The sequence below is a fragment of the Notechis scutatus genome, chromosome 3 (assembly GCF_049901735.1).
Source record: "Notechis scutatus isolate UNSWTSFEM ecotype Mainland chromosome 3, rNotScu1.2, whole genome shotgun sequence".
NCBI classification, from domain to species: Eukaryota; Metazoa; Chordata; class Lepidosauria; order Squamata; family Elapidae; genus Notechis; species Notechis scutatus.
In genome coordinates, this window is record NC_142011.1 from 110,831,331 (window position 1) to 110,851,097 (window position 19,767).

The 19,767-nt window shown below is 37.3% G+C and overlaps 1 protein-coding gene across 1 annotated transcript in view; it reads right to left on the reverse strand.

Moving 5' to 3' along the window:
* Positions 1-19,767, reverse strand: part of ADCY10 (adenylate cyclase 10) — a 178,465-nt gene that overhangs the window by 96,169 nt on the left and 62,529 nt on the right. The window contains 8 exon segments of the mRNA XM_087958990.1: positions 489-575; positions 802-994; positions 4,085-4,238; positions 8,024-8,079; positions 9,964-10,153; positions 12,045-12,121; positions 12,954-13,075; positions 18,812-19,003. Of these exon segments, the coding sequence (XP_087815116.1) occupies positions 489-575; positions 802-994; positions 4,085-4,238; positions 8,024-8,079; positions 9,964-10,153; positions 12,045-12,121; positions 12,954-13,075; positions 18,812-19,003 (1,071 nt within the window).

Here is a 19,767-nt window from a genome sequence, read left to right on the forward strand (position 1 = left end):
GGCATGGGACTTGAGGTGTCACTCCTCGGTGGCAGTAGGCATTGAAGAAGACACTTGTGAGTCATGATAGGCTGAGAGAGCTAAAGGTCCAGAGTTTCTACTTCAGCCAGTTTAACCACCACTGCCAAAAAGGGCCATTATGCAGAGTGGCCAAAGGAACAGAGTTACAGGAGTTGAAGAAGAGGCACTCCCTTCACTTGAAAAAAAAGGCTCATGACTGCAAGTGACCAAGATAGGAATGGTTTGAATCAGGGCAGATCTTTGCCTAACAACTACAATACATGGGTTGCACTTCATAATAGCAATAAAGACTGCCAGAGCTGCCATTGCTAAGGAGGCAGTCACGTGGTGTCTCTCTTAAGGATGCATCACTTAGCAATGGAGTAGCTGGTCTCAATTGTGACAATTAAGCAAGGATTGTATTGAGAAGCTAATCATGCCTTTATCCTCTATAGACCATGTTATGCGGAAGGAAACTATTTACTTACATTAATCAGAATTTTTAAAAGCATCGTTTCAATCTCCTTATTCTTTCTGTCATTATCCATTTGAGAAACCACTTCTGATGTAGGAAACTAACCAGAAAAAGAAACCAATCTCATAATTATTTGATTAATAGTATAAAAAGAATGTTTATTTTGTAAATTGTTTCATAATTAGACATTCTGAGCAAATCTAAAGCTGTGCAGCTTTATCAAGCGATCTGTTTTATCTTATCTGATATTACCTTTCTCTGATACTGTCTCTTTACCTGCTTTTCAATGCAAAGCATTCATAAGAGAAAAGATCTTCCATTCTTACCTTAACATGAAAAAGGTTGTTGAAAAGGCATAGATATTGTTCTTCTATAACTCCACGCAACTTGCTCAGAAGGATATACTGCCTTGCATCATAGGTTTTACAGACATCCACCCCCAGGAACATTGCCATCAATGTCCGGACAGCAAAGAAGTTTTGCCATGCATTTATCTTTGTCAGCTCCATTGCCACAACCCTGCTTAATTACATGGACAAATGAAAATCTTGACTTGAAAGTAATCAATCAGAAGCAGATTGTTGTTTCAATTTGTGCAGCTAAAACAAAGAAATCATATCAGCATTGAATTTTGGTTCATTGATTGCAGTGGAGTGATTATTTTGAAGAATTTTTTCCTACATCATTAAATAAGAAAGTGTCTTCAGACATCTAATAATATCTGGAAGAGTTTCTAGCAGCTCATACCTCTCATCTGAATATCAAGCACTGACCTCACCTTGTTTGATTGAACATTTGTGGGGTCAATGAAACATTTCCTTAGCTCTCTGCAATAATTTTGATTCACGCAAGATATTAATAAAAAGACAGACAATTCCTTCCAATTAGGATCTGCCTATGTATCCTATTTAAAGTTTACTTTAAGACCTTACTACATTGGCATGATGGCTCTACGATTCAGACATTGGACTTGTCAGATGGAAAGCCAATAGCCAGGTTTGAGACCCAAGTGCCATGTGATGGGGCTAAGCACCCTTCTTCACCTAGCTCTTGCCCACCTAGGAGTTGGAAAACATGCAAATACAAGTAGATAAATAGGTACCACTTCAGTGCAGAGGAAACAGCACTCTGTAACATCATGTTGGCTACATGACCATGGAAATGTCTTTGAACAGTGCTGGCTCACAGCCTCGAAACTTAGTTGAGCGCTATAAACAGCAATGACAAGTGAAGCAAAATCCAGAGGGTTAGGGTTAAGGTTAGGATTAGGGTTCCTTTCCTCCTTTACAGCTTTACTAACAATAATATATGTGCAACTAATGTGTGTGTGTGTGTGTGTGTGTATGCATGTATCACTTTACTTCTAGCCTGGGTGAAAAAAATGTGAACCTGTTTTACACATATGCAAAGTTATAATACATTTTATTTAATCTGAGCTAAATATACTGGACAAACTCAGCTAATTATGAGTTTATTCAAAGAATCATGACTAAGCGTACTAAGCATCAGTTAATAAATATATCATTCAAGTCAAAAGCTACATAGTATATGCTAACCTAAAATTTAGAGTTACCAGAATTAAAGCCTCCAAGAATATTAAGATGAAGGAATTAATATTTGTTAATAATGAAATACAAAGCATACATGGAAAGGAGATTCCAAATTGGCTTTAAAAAGATTGAGGAACAAGATATTATTATTGGTGATATATATTGGATGATAAAGTCAAAGATTATTCAAAAGCAGTCAATATTCATTGAAGGGCCTTTAACTGTTTTGACTATGTCAAGCTGTGGAATGTGCTTAGGAAACTGGGAACATTAGAACAGGTTATTGTCCCCATGTTCTTATAGACAGTTCAGGAAGACACAGTACAGACAGAAACATGGCAAAATAGACTGGTTTCTGATCAGCAAAGGAGATGAGATGAGATACTCTTATTAATTCAGCATGTATCATGTGACTGCTTTGTGACAACAATCCTGGCAATTCTAGTTGCAGTCATTATTCAAATCCCAGGCAGTTATTAGGGAGGGACAGATCCCGATCCAAGTCATTCCTGCTTTGGTCTCTCACAGCCTTGAGCCTTGATAAAGTAAAAGACAGCCTCCTTTTCAACTCCCCCCTCCCAATTCTGTCCACTTGGCTACCCTGCACTCTGCTGCCTCTGCCAGCCCTTCTGTCCTTCACTTTGCATTATCAGCAGCAGCAACATGAAGAAGATAGTAAAGGTCAACTGTGGGTGCAGGGCCAGTGGAGTGCAGGGCAGCAAGGTCACAGAAATTGTTTACAGATTAACAGAGTTGGAAGGGACCTTGTAAGTTATCTAGTCCAACCCCCCACCCAAGCAGGAAGCTCTACACCATTTCTGGCAAATGGCAGTCCAATCTCTTCTTGAAAGTCTTAAGTGATGAAGCTCCCACAACTTCCAAAGGCAAGCTGTTCCATTGGTTGATTGTTCTGTCAGAAAATTTCTCCTTATTTCCAGGTTAAATCTCTCCTTCGTTCAGTTTCCATCCATTATTTCTTGTCTGGCCTACAGGTGCTTTGCAAAATAGCTTGATCCCCTCCTCTCTGCGGCAGCCCCTGAAATAGTGGAACACTGCTATCATGTCTCCCCTGGTCTTTCTCTTCACTAGACTAGCCATGCCCAGGTCTTGTAACCGTTCTTCATATGTTTTAATCTCCAATCCCCAATCATCTTGGTTGCTCTTCTCTGCACTTTTTCTAAAGTCTCAACATCTTTTTTATAATGTGGTAACCAAAACTGGATGCAGTACTCTAGGTGTGCTCTTATTAAAGCTTTATAAAGTAGTATTAGTATCTCACTTGATCTTAATTGTATCCCTCTGTTAATGCAATTTAGGATTGCATTGGATTTTTTGGCTGCTGCTGCACACTGCTGGCTCATATGATGATGAAGTGCAAGTCTGCCAAAAGAGTGAGATAGGTGTGTGGGAGGAGTTGAAGCTTCCCTATGATTGTAATTGCCCAAATTTTGATCATATCATCATGGGGGCAGTGCAATGGCCATAATTTTGAGGACCAGACATAACTACTATTTCTTCAACGCTACCATAACTTTGAATGACCACCAAACAAATGGTCATTAAACAAGGACTGCCTCTGTGTGTATACACACACACACACCAGAAACCAGAAATCAAATATTCTACAGATACTAGCACTTGGTAGGGTAACAATGAAAGATTTAGAAAAGATACTCAAATACCATGTTGTGTCAATATCTAAGAAAGAATGAAAATGATTTTTGGTGTTATACTCTATGGAAACAAAAGTTGGACTTTGAAAAAGCAGGATTTTAAAAATACTTTTGCTTTTGTACCTGATAAGCCCTTTACTAAAACTGTGAGGAAGAGACCCATGAATAAACAATTTATCACAGAAATACCATCAACCTCTAGTAATCTCCTTTAAGGTCCATAGTGTTTTAAAACCATTGACACTTGTCATTGCTCAAGGCTGTAGACACAAAACAATATCCTTATAATGCTCAGAACTGAGCTAGGACCAGGGAAAAATGAAAAGATTGGAGAGAAAAAGGCAACTTTCTAAAAATGTGTAATCAACAGGTGTAAAAGCACCAACTTTTGCCCAGGAGCTTGGCCTAAATAGGCAATTTCAGTTACTAGTTGGCTTTTTCCATATCCCATGAGGCCTTCATATATTATAACATGGCTTATTTTAGTTTCTTTAAATTTTTCCAGTAAGTTTTCAAAGATGTCAGTCTCCTTCTTGCGACCTGGAAGAAAATAATAAAGGAAAACAAAGAACAAAAGAATTATGTTTTATACTAAAATAGACATTCACAAAATAAGTTAGCTTTTGAATGACAAACTATATCGAATAATTACTGCATTGTTAGAATATTCATAATGGTTACTAAGCAAAAGAAATGTACATCTCTCTGTATTTATCTCTCTGTGTACACATGCATGCAAAACAATCACAAGCCCATATTTAGATAATATTGTGACCTCTTCTGAGGTTCTTTAGAGACACTTTTCACCAATTTCCTTCCAGACATGTTCTTCTTCCATAGATTTTCCACAATAAACCCTGTCTATGTCAAAGATAAAATCAGCAATGGTTGAAGGTTGGGCAGCAGAGAAAAGAGGGTCCCCTATCTTGGAGGTCTTCTAGTTCAACTCTCTGCCCAATGCAGGAGACCTTAATCCATCCCGGACAAATGGTTGTCTAATCTTTACTTGAAAACCTCCAGCAATGGTGATTCCACAATTCCAGGAGGCAAGCTGTTCCACTAATTAATTGTTCTCCTTGTCAGGAAATTTCTTACTTTTTAGTTGAATCTCTCTTTAGCTTCCACCCATTACTTCACACATTGCCCTCAAGTGCTTTACAGAATAAGTTTATACTCTCTTCTGTGGGACAGCCTTTCAAGTACTGGAAGACAGCTATCATGTCATTCAAATTCTTCTCTTCATAAGGGTGGACATATCTACTTCCCTTAACGGTCCATCATATAATTTAGCCTCCAGACCCCTAATCATCTTAGTTGCTCTTCTCTGCACTATTTCTAGGGTCTCAACATCTTTTTTGTGTTGTGGTGACAAGAACTGAGGGTATTAACAGATAATCAGAATTCAAAGGGACCTTATACGTCATCTAATCCAACCCCCTGCTCAAGCGGGAGACCCTACACCATTTCTGACAAATGGCAGTCCAATCTCTTCTTGAAGGTCTCAAGTGATGGTGCTCCCACAACTTTCAAGGGCAAGCTGTTCCATTGATGGTTCTCACTGTCAGAAAGTTTCTCCTTATTTCCAGGTTGAATCTCTTCTTGTTCAGTTTCCATCCGTTATTCTTTGTCTGGCCTACAGGTGCTTTAGAAAATAGCTTGAACCCCCCTCCTCTCTGTAGCAGCCCCTCAAATATTGGAAGACTGCTATCATGTCTCCCCTGGTCCTTCTCTTCACTAGACGAGCCAAGCCCAGTTCCTGTAACCATTCTTCATATGTTTTAGTCTCCAGTCCCCTAATCATCTTGGTTGCTCTTCTCTGTACTTTTTCTAGAGTTTCAACATCTTTTTTACAATGTGGTGACCAAAACTGGATGCAGTACTCTAGGTGTGGTCTTACTAAGGCTTTATAGAGTGGTATTAGTACCCCACTTGATCTTGATTGTATCCCTCTGTTAATGCAATTTAGGATTGCATTAGCTTTTTTGGCTGCTGCTATACACTGCTGGCTCCAATTTAGCTGGTTGTCCACTAAGACTCCAAGATCCCTCTCACAGTTACTGCTATTGAGCCTGGTTTCACCCAGTCTATATGGGTACTTTTGGTTTTTCTTGCCTAAGTTAGGACTTTACTTTTCTCTACATTGAATTTTATTTTGTTATATATGGCCCAGTGTTCTAGTCTGTCAAGATCCATCTTAATCTTGAGCCTATCTTCTTGAGTGTTAGCTATTCCTGTCAGCTTAGTATCATCTGCAAATTTGGTAAGTTCCCCTTCTATTCCCTCATCTAAGTCATTAATGAAGATATTGAAGAATACTGGGCCTAAGACGGAACCTTGTGGCACCCCACTGCTTACTTCCCTCCATGTAGACTTAGACCCATTAAGGACTACTCGTTGAGTATGGTTTGTCAGCCAGTTGCGAGTCCATCTAGTGGTGGTGCTATCTATTCCACTTTTTTTTAACTTAATAAGAAGTAGGTTGTGGTCTACTTTGTTGAATGCCTTGCTGAAATCTAAATATATTATGTCCACCATATTTTGCTGGTCTAATAATTTAGTCACTATGTTGAAGAATGAAATATGACTCGTTTGGCATGATCTGTTTTTAACAAACCCGTGCTGACTGCAAGTTATTACTTTACTTGTTTCTAGATATTGGCAGATATGTTTTTTATTATCTTTTCCAGTATCTTCCCAGGTATTGATGTTAAGCTGATTGTCTATAGTTTCCTGGGCCTGTTTTTTTTTTCTTTTTTGAAGATGGGAACCACATTAGCTCTTTTCCAGTCCTCTGGTAGTTCCTCGGTGCTACAGGATTTTTGAAAGATATGTTGTAGTGGTTCTGAGATGACCTCTGCCAGCTCCTTTAAAACTCTGGATGCAATATTCTAAGAATATTGAACATTCTAAGAACTGGATGCAATATTCTACGTGTGGCCTCACTAATGCAGTATAAGGTGGAAGTATCATTTCTTGTGATCTTGATGCTCTAGTGGTGGTGATGGTCCCAGTGGTTATTGACACACAAATGCCATATCAAAAAAAAAAAAAATCTTTGACAGCACTTAGGAAATTTGCATATTGACAATATTTCCAACTGTCAATTAAAATAGGCCATGCTGCTTGGATCCGCACATATACTACTATGATACATTTCAACATCCTAGGTTATTGAGAAGAACTTGATACCTATGAAGGCCAACACCAGCTAAAAGAACTGACATTATGATTTCATATTGTTGTATTTATAAATAAGAAAAAGACTATAAATAATAATTTACATTAATTAAATAAATAAAATAAAAAATAAGATCATAAAATAGAGAAAATAATAGAAAATAAAGAAGCTAAATTATTTTGGGACTTTAGAATTCAAAGAGACAGGCACCTGCTGCATAACATTCCAGACGATACGCGAGACAACAACAAAGTCTGATAATAAATGTAGCAGAACTTGGACATAGCTGAATAGAAGAGAAAGAATTGAAGATAAAAAAATACAAAGTTGTGCAAATAGAAATAGAACTGTGGTAAAATGAAAGCAAAGAGAGTACCAATAGGAATAGGTGCCTTGGCTGCAATCCCAAAACAACTCAAGGATTACTTGAACACCACCAACATTAACAAACTCACCATCAGTCATTTACAAACAGCTTACTCAATGATACCACTAAAACCATAAAACATCAATAATTGCCTATCCTAGGTCCTTGGGAAGGTCTTGATAAGTGGATAAAAATGCAGTCTGGCTGATTGTGAAATGAACCATAATAATAATTACTGTGTAATTATTAAATAATTATGTAAATAATAATTATGTAAAAAATGCAGTCTGGCTGACTGTGAAATGAACCATAATAATAATTGCTGTGTAATTATTAAATAATTATGTAAATAATAATGTAAATACTGTGTATCCAAGCATAATATTTAAAAATCTTCAGTGTTTATTGTTTTTTGTTTTGCTTTTACTTACAGTTTTATGTATATTTATATAAATTTGTTAAATAAATAAATGAGTATGAATACATGCAACTGTGCATTTCTTGGCAATACTTTTTAACATGCCATAGTTTTGCCCACTATCCACTGAACATAACAGCTCTGATTTCTAAGTAGACATCTATAGAATTATACAGTAAATATGTATCTGAAGATATGCATAGAAGGATCATTGAAACGGCAGCATAAATATTTGTTGCTATGCAGAGCTATGCAGATTAAATTGAATCAAAAGATTAGACAGACATCTCAAAAATCAATAGCAAGTTTATTCTAGCATTCCAATAATTAATTGCTATGTTACAATAGATCAGTTCACGTACCTAGTAAAGGATAAAGTTCAGATCTCTCCTTGGTTAAATATGCTTTGTAAATCATTCTATTTTTAAAAAATGGGGGTGGAGAGAAGGGGAGAGAGAGAAGAAAATGAAGTTTATGCTAACATTTCCCAAATTGCCTTAGAAGAATTACTAATAGTATATCACATTTGTCTTTTTAGGACAAGAACCTCCTTTGCTTAAATGATTTAATGTTGAAGAATTATTGCATTCCAGACCAGTTGCACCTTCCAGATTGGGCAGCCCCAACAAGAGGTGCTTAATACAGAAATGATTATGAGCAAAGATTCCTAATCCAGGAAATACTATAATTGGTGTACAAGCTGGATCTGTTCAGAAGTCCTCTTAATTATAGCCACACCTGTTTTTCAAGCAGGAGCCATAAGTCAAATTATCAATCAACCCTATACAATCCTGTTCAGAACTAAAGGTGAAATATCTTTGGAATCAAAGCCATTCCATCTCTCTGGGATTAAATTCGAGACTATTCTTCCCCATCCAGAATCCCACAGTTTTCAGGCACTGAAAGAGAATGTCAGCCACACCTCCTGATCAGCCCAGATTTAAGATATACAGTTAAATATCATCTTCCTACTGAGGATATCTGATTCTATGCCAATACTTCATCTTCCCCGGCTTCATGTAATTGTTAAATCAGGAATAGAGAAGTCGCTACCTCAGAATTACAGGGTTCTATGTGCGTTGTGACCATTTTTCAGGAAATGAGCCTTAAACATTTGAAAAATTGTACTGGTTACCCCATTGTACATAGATGGAAAAATTGGTATGTGAGCCTACCAACAAATAGTGCATGCAAGGAAAAAAAATGAGGCCAATGGTGACTCATCTTGGGGTCATACTGGAGGCTCCAAATATCAGATAGAACCTTATCACACTAAGTTGCACCATAAAAATGAGAATTACAAAGTTTAATAAAAAAAATTTTTTTTAAAAAGCACTGAATTCAACTTGATATTCACTTAAATTTGTTTTTGTGATCATAAAATGCTTGTAAATTACTATTTGAAGGTTCAGCATTAAACGTAAGAATGTAAATGCATGTCTTAATACCGAGAATTACTATTTAACCCCAGTTTTGCATAACAGTTTCTTCAAAATGGTGCAGTAATAGCCATTATCGACTTTAGGCATCCATTTGAGCATATTTTCTATGTCATCTTGTTTTGCTTTGGATAGTGTGTGTACCTGTAACTCTCAATGGTCCAGAAGGATACGATGATCAATTGTATTCAATCAACAATTGAGCAATTAATCACTTATCCTATTCCATTCTTGCCACAGAGGTGTTCCGCGTATATTTTGTTTGTACCTGGCTCTTGAACTCTGGCTGAGAAAGTACAGAAAATCCATTTCCTCCTAAATTCTCTGCAAGTGCAATACTCTTAATACTCCCCTCTCCAAAATGGAAAGGCTGGAAGCAGCCAAGTAATTATTTAAAACTACCAGGTTGAAAATCTTGAGGAAGGGTCACACCACCATCTTTCCCTTTTCCAGAGAAGCATCCCATCACGCTGTACCTGCCATCTCCACAGATCTACATACTTACAGCTGAAAAAAGATGTATCCTTCTAAGCTATTTCTTTTGTTGAACATACAGAATATCCAACTAGAAATGAGCAAAGTTTTGTTGTGCCTGAGAGAAGAAACAGTGAAAGCAAAATGCCTTTGATGTAAGTTGCATTTCCAGAATCACTGAAGCAGATATAAGAAAGGATACATTTTCTTCCTGTAGACATAACAAGAGGATGTGAGAAATCATCCTCCAGCAGTAGAGGCAAAATGAACGACCTGCTTTGCTGAAAAGGGATATTTCTTGAACCTACAGTATTCTGTACTCAAAGGTTTAGGTAGCCAGAGTAAACTATTTTTCTTGTGCAGCTATCCACAGACAAAATTGTACTTACGCTTTCTCTGTAATACCAAGAAATTGATAGACTGTTCCAGGGTTCACAACACCTTTCATCTCAACTAACGGGAGCTCTTCAAAGAAGTAGTGAGGCAATTTAGATTTGGAATAAGTGAGGGCATCACAGCTTACTAATCCTGGATAAAACATCATCATCCGTGCAGCAAGGTTAACTTTTCGTCCAATCACTAACATGGAAAGAAAAAGAGAAAAGCTTGCAATTGTATGTACATTTCTCTTCAACCAGTATTGCAAACAAGATGATGTCTAGGACTGAGTCACTTAAAACAATTGACTAAAGTAACTTTGTTATAAAATATACTTTTCCTAACACAGAAGATGGAACAGAACTTCTTTCACCATTTAGAAAGACCAGTAGAAATGTCAGATTCCTTCCTCCCCCAAAGTCCCCCAAACTTGGGATTTAAAACAACCCTTGTCAGATCTGTGTATCTGCCATTCTTCATGAAAGAAAAAGGGGGGGGGGAGTTGGTATAAGAAATCCTTTTTGATGTAACATGGATATATTAAATGTTATATTGAATTTGGATAACCCATGATACACTATGGAGGGACAAAAACCATGACCTGGCCAGCTGAGTCAACTGGCCAGAGGATATCCTAGTCTGTTGGTTCAAAGATGGACTCAATGACGACCTATATGCTGCCTGCCTGGCCTGTGGGGCTCCAAACCTCCTGCATGAATGGTACACCATGGCAGAGGAGGCGGAGATAGATATGACTCGTAATCGGTACTGCAGTGGCAAGCTTCAGAAAATATCCCCACCCCAGGGGAAATGGGAAATTTTCAAACTCCAAACCACCATGACTCCAAGAACGTCTGGTTGTTTTAAGTGTGGAAAGGAGGGACACCACACAGCACAATGCCATTCAAAAACCCCTGCGAGAAAGCCAGACCACCCATCGGGGGGAAATCTGGAACATCCAGCCCTCGAGGAAAGGAGACTGGCCTGAGAAGCCGAGTAGTTGTGGGATTCCGATCCCCCCCAACCCAAAGGAAGAATCCCCAACACTCCAAGGGGACCTGAGCCAGTCCGAAAGCGATCCAGAAGACGACCTGCTGGTAAGCAACCCAATTGAACCAATCACTCTACCCCTGAAACTGTTTATCTCCAGCCGAGGGAAGGGGGAGGAAGTTGCAGCATTGCTGGATTCAGGATGCACCCGATGCCCTTGCAGAGAAATTGGGAATCCAACTGTTGTTGATTGAATGGGAAAAGTTCTGTAGTCTGACAACCCTGTAGATAGATTTAGTTTTCATAGCACTAGGGTAATAAATTTCCAACAAGGAAATCAAAAGAGTCTCTTTAGGAAGAAGTCTTTGCAGACCCAATGAATAAACAAAAGCAAAGGAATCCAAAATTGCTGACTGACACCTGACTTCTATTTGATATTAGTAGCAGAATCTTTCTTCCGAAACCAAAACCAGCATTCCCAGTTGGGAAGTCATCATTCTGAGCCTCAGTTGTTCTTCAAATTTTGATAGGCATCAGGGCTAACCTTCTGAGCAATAGCATCCTGGTTACAGACTTTTCTGTCCACAGAAATCTAAATAGCCCCTGCTGCTTTGAGGTGTTTTATAATAACAATTATTTTTGGAGTTGGTTATAAGATAGGACACTGTATACATGTTTTAAACAACAGAATAGGAAGGGACCTTAGCAGTCTTCTAGTCCAACCCCCTGCTCAAGCAGGAGACCCTATATCATTCCAGACAGTGGCTGTCCAGTCTCATCTTAAAAGCCTCCAAACCCACAACTCCTTAAGGCAAGCCCTTCCACTTTTTAACTGTTCTCACTGCTAGCTAATTGCTCCTTAATTCCAGGTTGCTTCTCTCCTTGATTAGTTTCCATCCATTGTTTCTTGTTTCATTGTTTCTTGTCCTGCCTTTTGGTGCTTTGGAAAACAGGTTGACCTATTTATTAAATCATACATACATACATACATACATACATACATATTATATATATATGTGTGTGTGTGTGTGTGTGTGTGTGTATTATTACTATTTCCAGTACTTTATTTGACTGCTAACATTTATATTCATTACAATTGCACCTGTATATTCATGCCTCACACGATGACCAACGACTCCACAGAAAACTGGCCCACCAGTGACCCCAATAGAAACAATCCTACAACACAAAATGGAACAAAAGTAACTGAATGTGTGAAGAGGGCAAAAACATCTCTTGAAAATGATAGGCTGCACTGGACTCTAAACTTCTTTAGATTTCCTGGAACAATGACTTACCTGCAATTATCTATCCAACATGAAATCTACAAAGAATTTTGCTTAAAATCCCAGCATCTTCATTTTCGACTATCCTCATCACTATCCCTCACTTTCTTGTTCCATTCCTCAAAACCATGCACATACATCCACTACCCATTGCACATGGTCAGCTATTCTTGAGCAATTTTACAATTTTCTCTGATTGTGTGTCATTTTTAACTAAGATTTTCTGTAATTTTACAAACCTTGGGTTGCCTCAGTAAATATTCCTATAACCTTCCTTTTGTGCCAGGTGATGCAGTTTTAGTTATATAAGCAATCCACTTACAATCTGCACACAGAATAAAATGTAGGAGAGATGCATCTGTTTTCTTTGAGATTAACATTTTTTGTTATTCATCATCTAATTCAGAGATGATGAATAACCAAAAAAAGAGAGCTCATCTCAAAGTTGAGTTAGTAACTGCCTCGTAAATGGAGCAATGATAGGAAACAAATATAGGCTGAAAAGAAAAATGAATGTTATTGATCTCCAAATAGCTTGCCGATTGTCCCAATAATTTCCCCTGAAATTTGAACCCAGGCTTTAGCTGATACAACTATTCATGATCCTACAAATACAGAATTAGAACTAGGATGCAAACCTGGCATTTCTTGATATAGAAAGCTAGAGCTGAAGCACTACATAAGATCAGATATATGTTCATGATATCCCACTCTCATTTACTTACTTTACTTTCATAAGTGCTGTGGAACAGAAAGCATGGATTTTATGGGCACTATCAAGAGCATTTGTGCTTTCATCTGCTTGCTTGTCACCAGGAAGACCAAAGATGCAAAGAAAAGTGCAGCCCTTTTTGGGAAGGAGAAAACAGTACATCAGAGAAGTCTGTTCCAAAGAATAGGTAAATACAATTCATAAAAGGTATTTACTTATTTAGTGTTGCATGCTGTTTCTCAAATCAAGGTACGCTATCCTATAGTTGTCTAAGTAAAATTATAATATATCACTGTAAATTAATTATTTAAGTGTTAATTAAATTAATTGTCATTAATGATAGCTCCTTGCAAATCCCATGATTTTGGATTCAAAGAGCAGATAGAATTGCAGAAACATCCCATTAAAAAAAGGGTGGAGATATCTGCTTTTATATTAACAACCAATGGTATAAAAATGTCACTACGCTAAATAAATTTTGTGATGTGGACTTACTCTATTCATCACTTGCATACCCTAATATTCACAACCTCCCCCCAAGAGTTTTCTTCATTCATCCTAGGTGGTATCTACATACCACCCCAAGCTTGCATAAATAAAGCATTGCAAACCTTAATTGACCAAATCCTGTGGGCTGAACAGAGATATCCAGACTCGCTACTCATTGTATTAGGAGATTTTAACAGTGCTAACCTAAGCCAGGAGCTGCCAAGATACATTCAGCATGTCAACTGTCTCACCAGTGGCAAGAATATTTTAGACCACTGCTACTCAACATACCAAGAATGGCTGTGGAACACTCTGATCACTGTATGATTCACATTGTACTTATTTATATACAAAGATTTAAAATCATAAAACCAATAGCTAAAACAGTAAAGTCTTAGAGTGAAGAGGCAAAGTTAAAGTTATAGGCTTGCCTCAACAACCCAGACTGAAATGTTTTTGAAGTTGCTTCAGCGGACTTGGATGAACTCACTGATACTATTGACATCATATGTTAGCTTTTGTGACGACTTATGTGTACTGACCCCCAAACTTTAACATCTACAATAATAATGAACCTTGGTTCACAGCTAAGTTCAAACATCTATGCCATAGCAAAGAAGTCTATGGGAAGTGAAATAGAATACTGTACAATCAGGCCAGGAATGTATTACAAGGGAGGTCAGGGCAGCAAAGAGAAGCTACTCTGAAAAGCTGAGGAATCAGCTCTCCACGGATGAACCAGCTAATGTATGGAAACTGCACTACATCTTACAACAAGTTCTTACAAGAACTATGTAAAAGTTCTTTTTGTAGGCTTCAGCTCAGCATTCAACACAATCATTCTTGAAATTCTCTTATCTAAATTGACTCAGATAGCTGTGCGTAGATACATTATAAGCTTTCTAATGAATAGGAAGCAGTAGGTGAAGTTAAGGAAAACCATATTGATTACCCATTCAATTAGCACAGGAGCCACCCAGGGCTGTGTGCTCTCTCCATTACTCTTCTCTCTCTCTCCCAATGACTGCATCTCAAAAGATCCTTCTGTTAAAGTCCTGAAGTTTGCAGATGACACAACAGCCATTGGTCTCATTTGAAATGTGTATAGTCTACATATAGATAGGAGGTAGATCAACTGTCCCTGTGGTGCAGCTAGAACAATCTGGAGTTGAATACACTTAAAACTGTAGAAATAATAGATTTTCAAAGAAGCTGTCCTATTCTGCCACCTCTTACAATATTAGACAACACAGATCCAACAATATAGACAGGGGTGGGATGCAAATATTTTTACTACTGGTTCTGTGGGCATGGCTAGGTGGGAGGTGTTGAGGTATTCCCCATTAGGAGAAATGAGTGCGCTCAGGGAAACATAGTGAGAGTGGTGATGAATAACACACAACCAGTACACAGATACACTGAATAGTAAAATGTAAGTTTTACTTCCAGTAAATGGGTAAACAAAGTCCAACAAACAGTCCAAATCATATACGGTTAAAGCAGTTAGTATTCAAAACAATCAGTCCAGGGATAATCCAAAAACGAAGTTCTTTTCTTTACCAGTATCATAAACAAAGTTCAGTAAACAGAGTTTGCAAACAGTTGCAAGACTCACAGCAATCCAAGTAGAATGATATTCAGGCAAAAGGCAAAAAGGAAATGCAAAAGAGAACAAACCAGTTTTCTGGCTCCATCTTATGGCTGTTGGAGGAACCTCAGCCAATCACAATTACAGCATTTTCTTAAAGATACAACAGTATTAAATGACTATCCTGTTTTATATATTGCCAACCCAACTGTTAGGTGACTATCATTCCTAACAGGAGTGGCTAGATGGGTATGTTCATGTGACTGAGTGGGCATGGCTTCTTCTTTTTTTGCAGCACCCCCCACTCCATTTGGGGGGGGGCTCCTGGGCCTCGGGAAAGCCTCCTAGGAGGCTGTTTTTGCAGTAAGACAGTGAGGAGGATCCCAGCACAGCTGATCATCAGAAGAGCTGATCATCGGGAGGAAAAAAAAGAAATACCGTAAGGAGTGATGGGGTGGGGCAGGGTGGGTGAGGGAGAATGCAGTCAACAATGTTGCATATGTGCACGATGTCGCGCAGGCGCAATAAAGACTGACTGGGTGGGGATGGGTGGGCCCAGCCAGGGGCACGATTTGCTGATTCTCCAAACTGAGCAGTATAGGAACAACCAGTTCTACTGACCCAGTCCAAACCAGTAGAATCCCACTCCTGAATTGAGATCTTCAAGTTTCTAGGTTCTATTATCTCCAAGGACTTGAAATGGACACCTAACATTAGAATAATCATTAAAAAGGCACAACACAGCATGTTTTCCTGTGTCAACTCAGAAAGTTCAGATTGCTCAAGGATCTGCTGATACAGTTTCACAAATGAATTGCTGAATCTGTCATTTGTAGCTCAGTAACTGTCTGGTTTGAGAGAGCAACCACACAGGACAAGTACAGAATTTAATGGATAGTTAGGACTGCAAAAAACAATCACAACCAGCCTGTCTCCCGTTGAGGATCTGTCTGCTGCACAAACTAGTAAGAAGGCTAAGAAAATATCTACAGACCTCTCACATCCTGGACATAATCTATTTCAAATTCTCCCCTCAAGACGTTACTATAAAGCATTGCATGCCAAAACAACTGGATACAAAGATAGTTTTTCCCCCTGTACCAACACTCTGCTGAACACTTAATTCCCACAGCACTGTCTCATTTCTCATCTTCTCATCTTTCCTACTATCTTCTCCTATTGTTGTCTTATGATTTATCATTTTTTTTGGTTTCAAGTTTTTTTTTTACAATATATCCATATCAATGCGTGAACAGTGTGACACCAGGGTGTCATATATTTTAGTACTGATAAAAATAGTGATATTAATCTTATTTGTTACATTCCTGAAGCTTGTGTAGTTCTAGTGTTAATACAAATATTTGTATTAAATTATAGACTTTCATTATTTAATTATTCAATGTTTCAATATGTTATTCTAATGCCAATCACAATATTGTTTAAATATACATAGTAATACCATTATTCAATTTCTAATCTTCCCTTATTATTACTTTTATCTTATTATATAAAAATGTGTATACTAATATTCCCCCTCTGTCTTATCTTTATCCCTGTTCTAACTTTTAATCATGTCACCATTATATTTAAGAACAAATCCTTTCTATCTGTCATCTCTCGTTCGCTTTAAAGCTTTAATGGTTCATTTTTTAACTTGCCTCCCATATTCCTCTCTTTATCCCTATCTGCATCTATGTCTTGACTATTCATTTTAAACATTTCTCCCACTTCTACCCTTTTCCATTGTCTAGTTTCCAAAATAGCTACCCATGCCCCATCTCCCTTTCAAAAATGTCTTCCTGCATCTCTGGTTCCCTTTAAAAATCTCTTAAAATATTTTCCCCTTGGTTTATTTCATCAGTCATTATTGTTTTTGTTATTGTATCCTTTTTGTTGTCTTGTTTTGTTTGCTGGCTAATCTATTCTGCTTTTTCGTCTGCTCTTTCAATTGGCTCCTCCTTTTCCTGGGCATCTTGATCACTCATTGTCTTTTGTATAATATTTTCCAGTTTTTCATCCATGCCATGCATTAAGTTCTTAATCTCCTTGTGGTTTCTTATCAGAATGTCCTTGATGTTTTAGAACATAGATGCCATTTCTTCCCACGTTCCACTCATTTCCTCCTAATGGAGCATCTTGTCTTGTTTTAAAAAGTCCTATCAGGGGTCTATTTAATGAAAACATCTTCCTTATTCTCATATTTAAATCTTCAGTAGTCACATCGTAGGTGCATAAAACATATCCTTGTCAGAATTTTCTAGGATTTAAGAATATGTTATACTTTCCTTTCATCAACAGATGGCACTCTCAGTTTAGGTTTTAATGTTAACCAGTTTTAATCACATAATAAGTCAAAATCCAGTAATCCAAAATCCAGTAATCCAAAAACCGTATATTCAAGTCACTCCCCAAAAGATTCAATGTTCACATTTTTTGTATTCCACAGTTAATCTATCTGTTCTTTTAGATAATCCCAAAAGCTTTCCAGAACCTCCTTAAATCCCCTTTATGGGTTCAATCTTGTATCAGGGGTCTATTTAATGAAAACATCTTCCTTATTCTCATATTTAAATCTTCAGTAGTCACATTGTAGGTGCATAAAACATATCCTTGTCAGAATTTTCCAGGATTTAAGAATACGTTATACTTTCCTTTCATCAACAGATGGCACTCTCAGTTTAGGTTTTAATGTTAACCAGTTTTAATCACATAATAAGTCAAAATATAGAAACAAAGTTAGTTTTTAGGTAGATAGTTCCAGTATTTTTAAAATGCCTTTCCAGAACAATGCCTGCTCAGTTTAAAAGTCCAATTTTCTGTATTTTTTTTAAAAAAATTTCTTTTGATATTTTCCCCTTAATTCTTTTCTTTCAATTCTGAAGTTTTTCTCAAAGTGCTTAGTCACTGCTTTAGCAAATAATTATGAGCCTCTCTTTTCCTGGATTTTTCCTCCTGGGGGTTAGGTTTTAAATAAGAAAGAATCCTCTCATCCAGTTCCAGACACAGTTCACTAACTCTGCTCCAGCACGAGTCTTAGGTGTTCCTCAGCTGCCCTAGCTTTGTGGCAGCCATATTTAGGATGCCTCTTCTTCTCATCATGGCTAAGAGGGAAAATAACCCTGGAGTCCAGCAGGAGAATTGCAACTCTCCGCGGTCTCATAGGGTACCCCTCTTTGCTTTGCTGCCCCTACAGGGTGACTTTGGCTCCTTTCAGAGCCCACCAACAGGGAGAACTGGGCACGGGAGCACAGAGACATGCTCCTCGTGTCCGATCTTGTTGCAATGTCAATCGGAAGTTCTGATTTATCAATTGTTTGTAACTTATGATTAATTATTATAACAATGGTTTATGATATCTGAGCTATTACTTGCTGTTTGTATGTACAATATGAGTTTAGGCACCGGAGAAAAATTCCTTGTGTGTCACACTTGGGCCATAAAGAATTCTATCCTGTTCTGTTCTGTTCTGTTCTGTTCTGTTCTGTTCTACTCTACTCTACTCTACTCTACTCTACTCTACTCTACTCTACTCTACTCAACTCTACTCTACTCCATTCCACTCCACCCCACCCCACCCCCAGTCCACTCTACTCTATTTAATACATATATTGAAAAACATAATAAACAGTTGAACAATATAAACAATATAAATCAAAAATAGCAACTAATAAAACAAAGCATATTTATGTGCATATGCTTTCCAAATTATCAGTTAGTTTTATTGAAAATTCATTGTTTTGCTCTGTTGATACATGACAGAACCTATTGATACAATACCTCTATAGGAGACTTACTTTGTCAAACATGAAGACTTTATTAATGTTACCACTAAGGGGCAATATTGTTCCAGAGATCATAGCATTGGCATCTTGGATAGCCTTACACACATGGTGCGTATTGGCATTTTCTTCAAACTGCATATTCACAAAAACAGTGGTAACAGGACGTAGCTCTGACAAATACTCTAGTGGCTGGTTATCATCTATCTAGAAAATAGTAAAAGAACATTAACTTTTTATAGGCACTTGCAAAGAATAAAACTATATTCAAGTATCCTAACCTAAACTGAAAGTTAGCAATTTTCATAATATAGAAGTACTTTTAAAAATGGATTTCAAATTGAACATTTTATCACCAGATTATCCTAATTTTTCTTACAACTATTTTCTATACTAGTTAATGAAAAAAATAATTTTTTAATTTTAAAACCAAGAAAAAATATTTTATTATTAAAAAGAAAAAATAAATCATATAAGGTACCATTCTCTAATTTATATATAGCAGCGGCCTCCAAACTTGGTAACTTTAAGACTTATGGACTTCAACACCCAGATTTCCCCAGACAGCATTGCTGGCTGAGGAATTCTGGATGTTGAAGTCCACAATTCCTAAAGTTGCCAAGTTTGGAGACCCCTGATCTATAGTTTCATGTGATTCTTAGTTTTAGGTTTTAGATTAGAATACCATTAGTCTTTAATAATACCCAAAAATTTAACTGTACCAAACTCCTTGTGATTTTGCAGCAAAAGCTATTCTGAAGATTATTATTCAACATCCTATTAATTAATGAGTGCAACCATTTTGTTCATGAATACATTTTTATGTATTTAATCAACACTCAGGAATTTACTTCAGTTTGATACTACAAATTTGTAAAAAAAAAGTCAAATAAATATTTTAGATAGATAGATATATAGATATAGATATGTACACTAAATATGTGTATTAGTCTCTGTTTAATATAATCAAA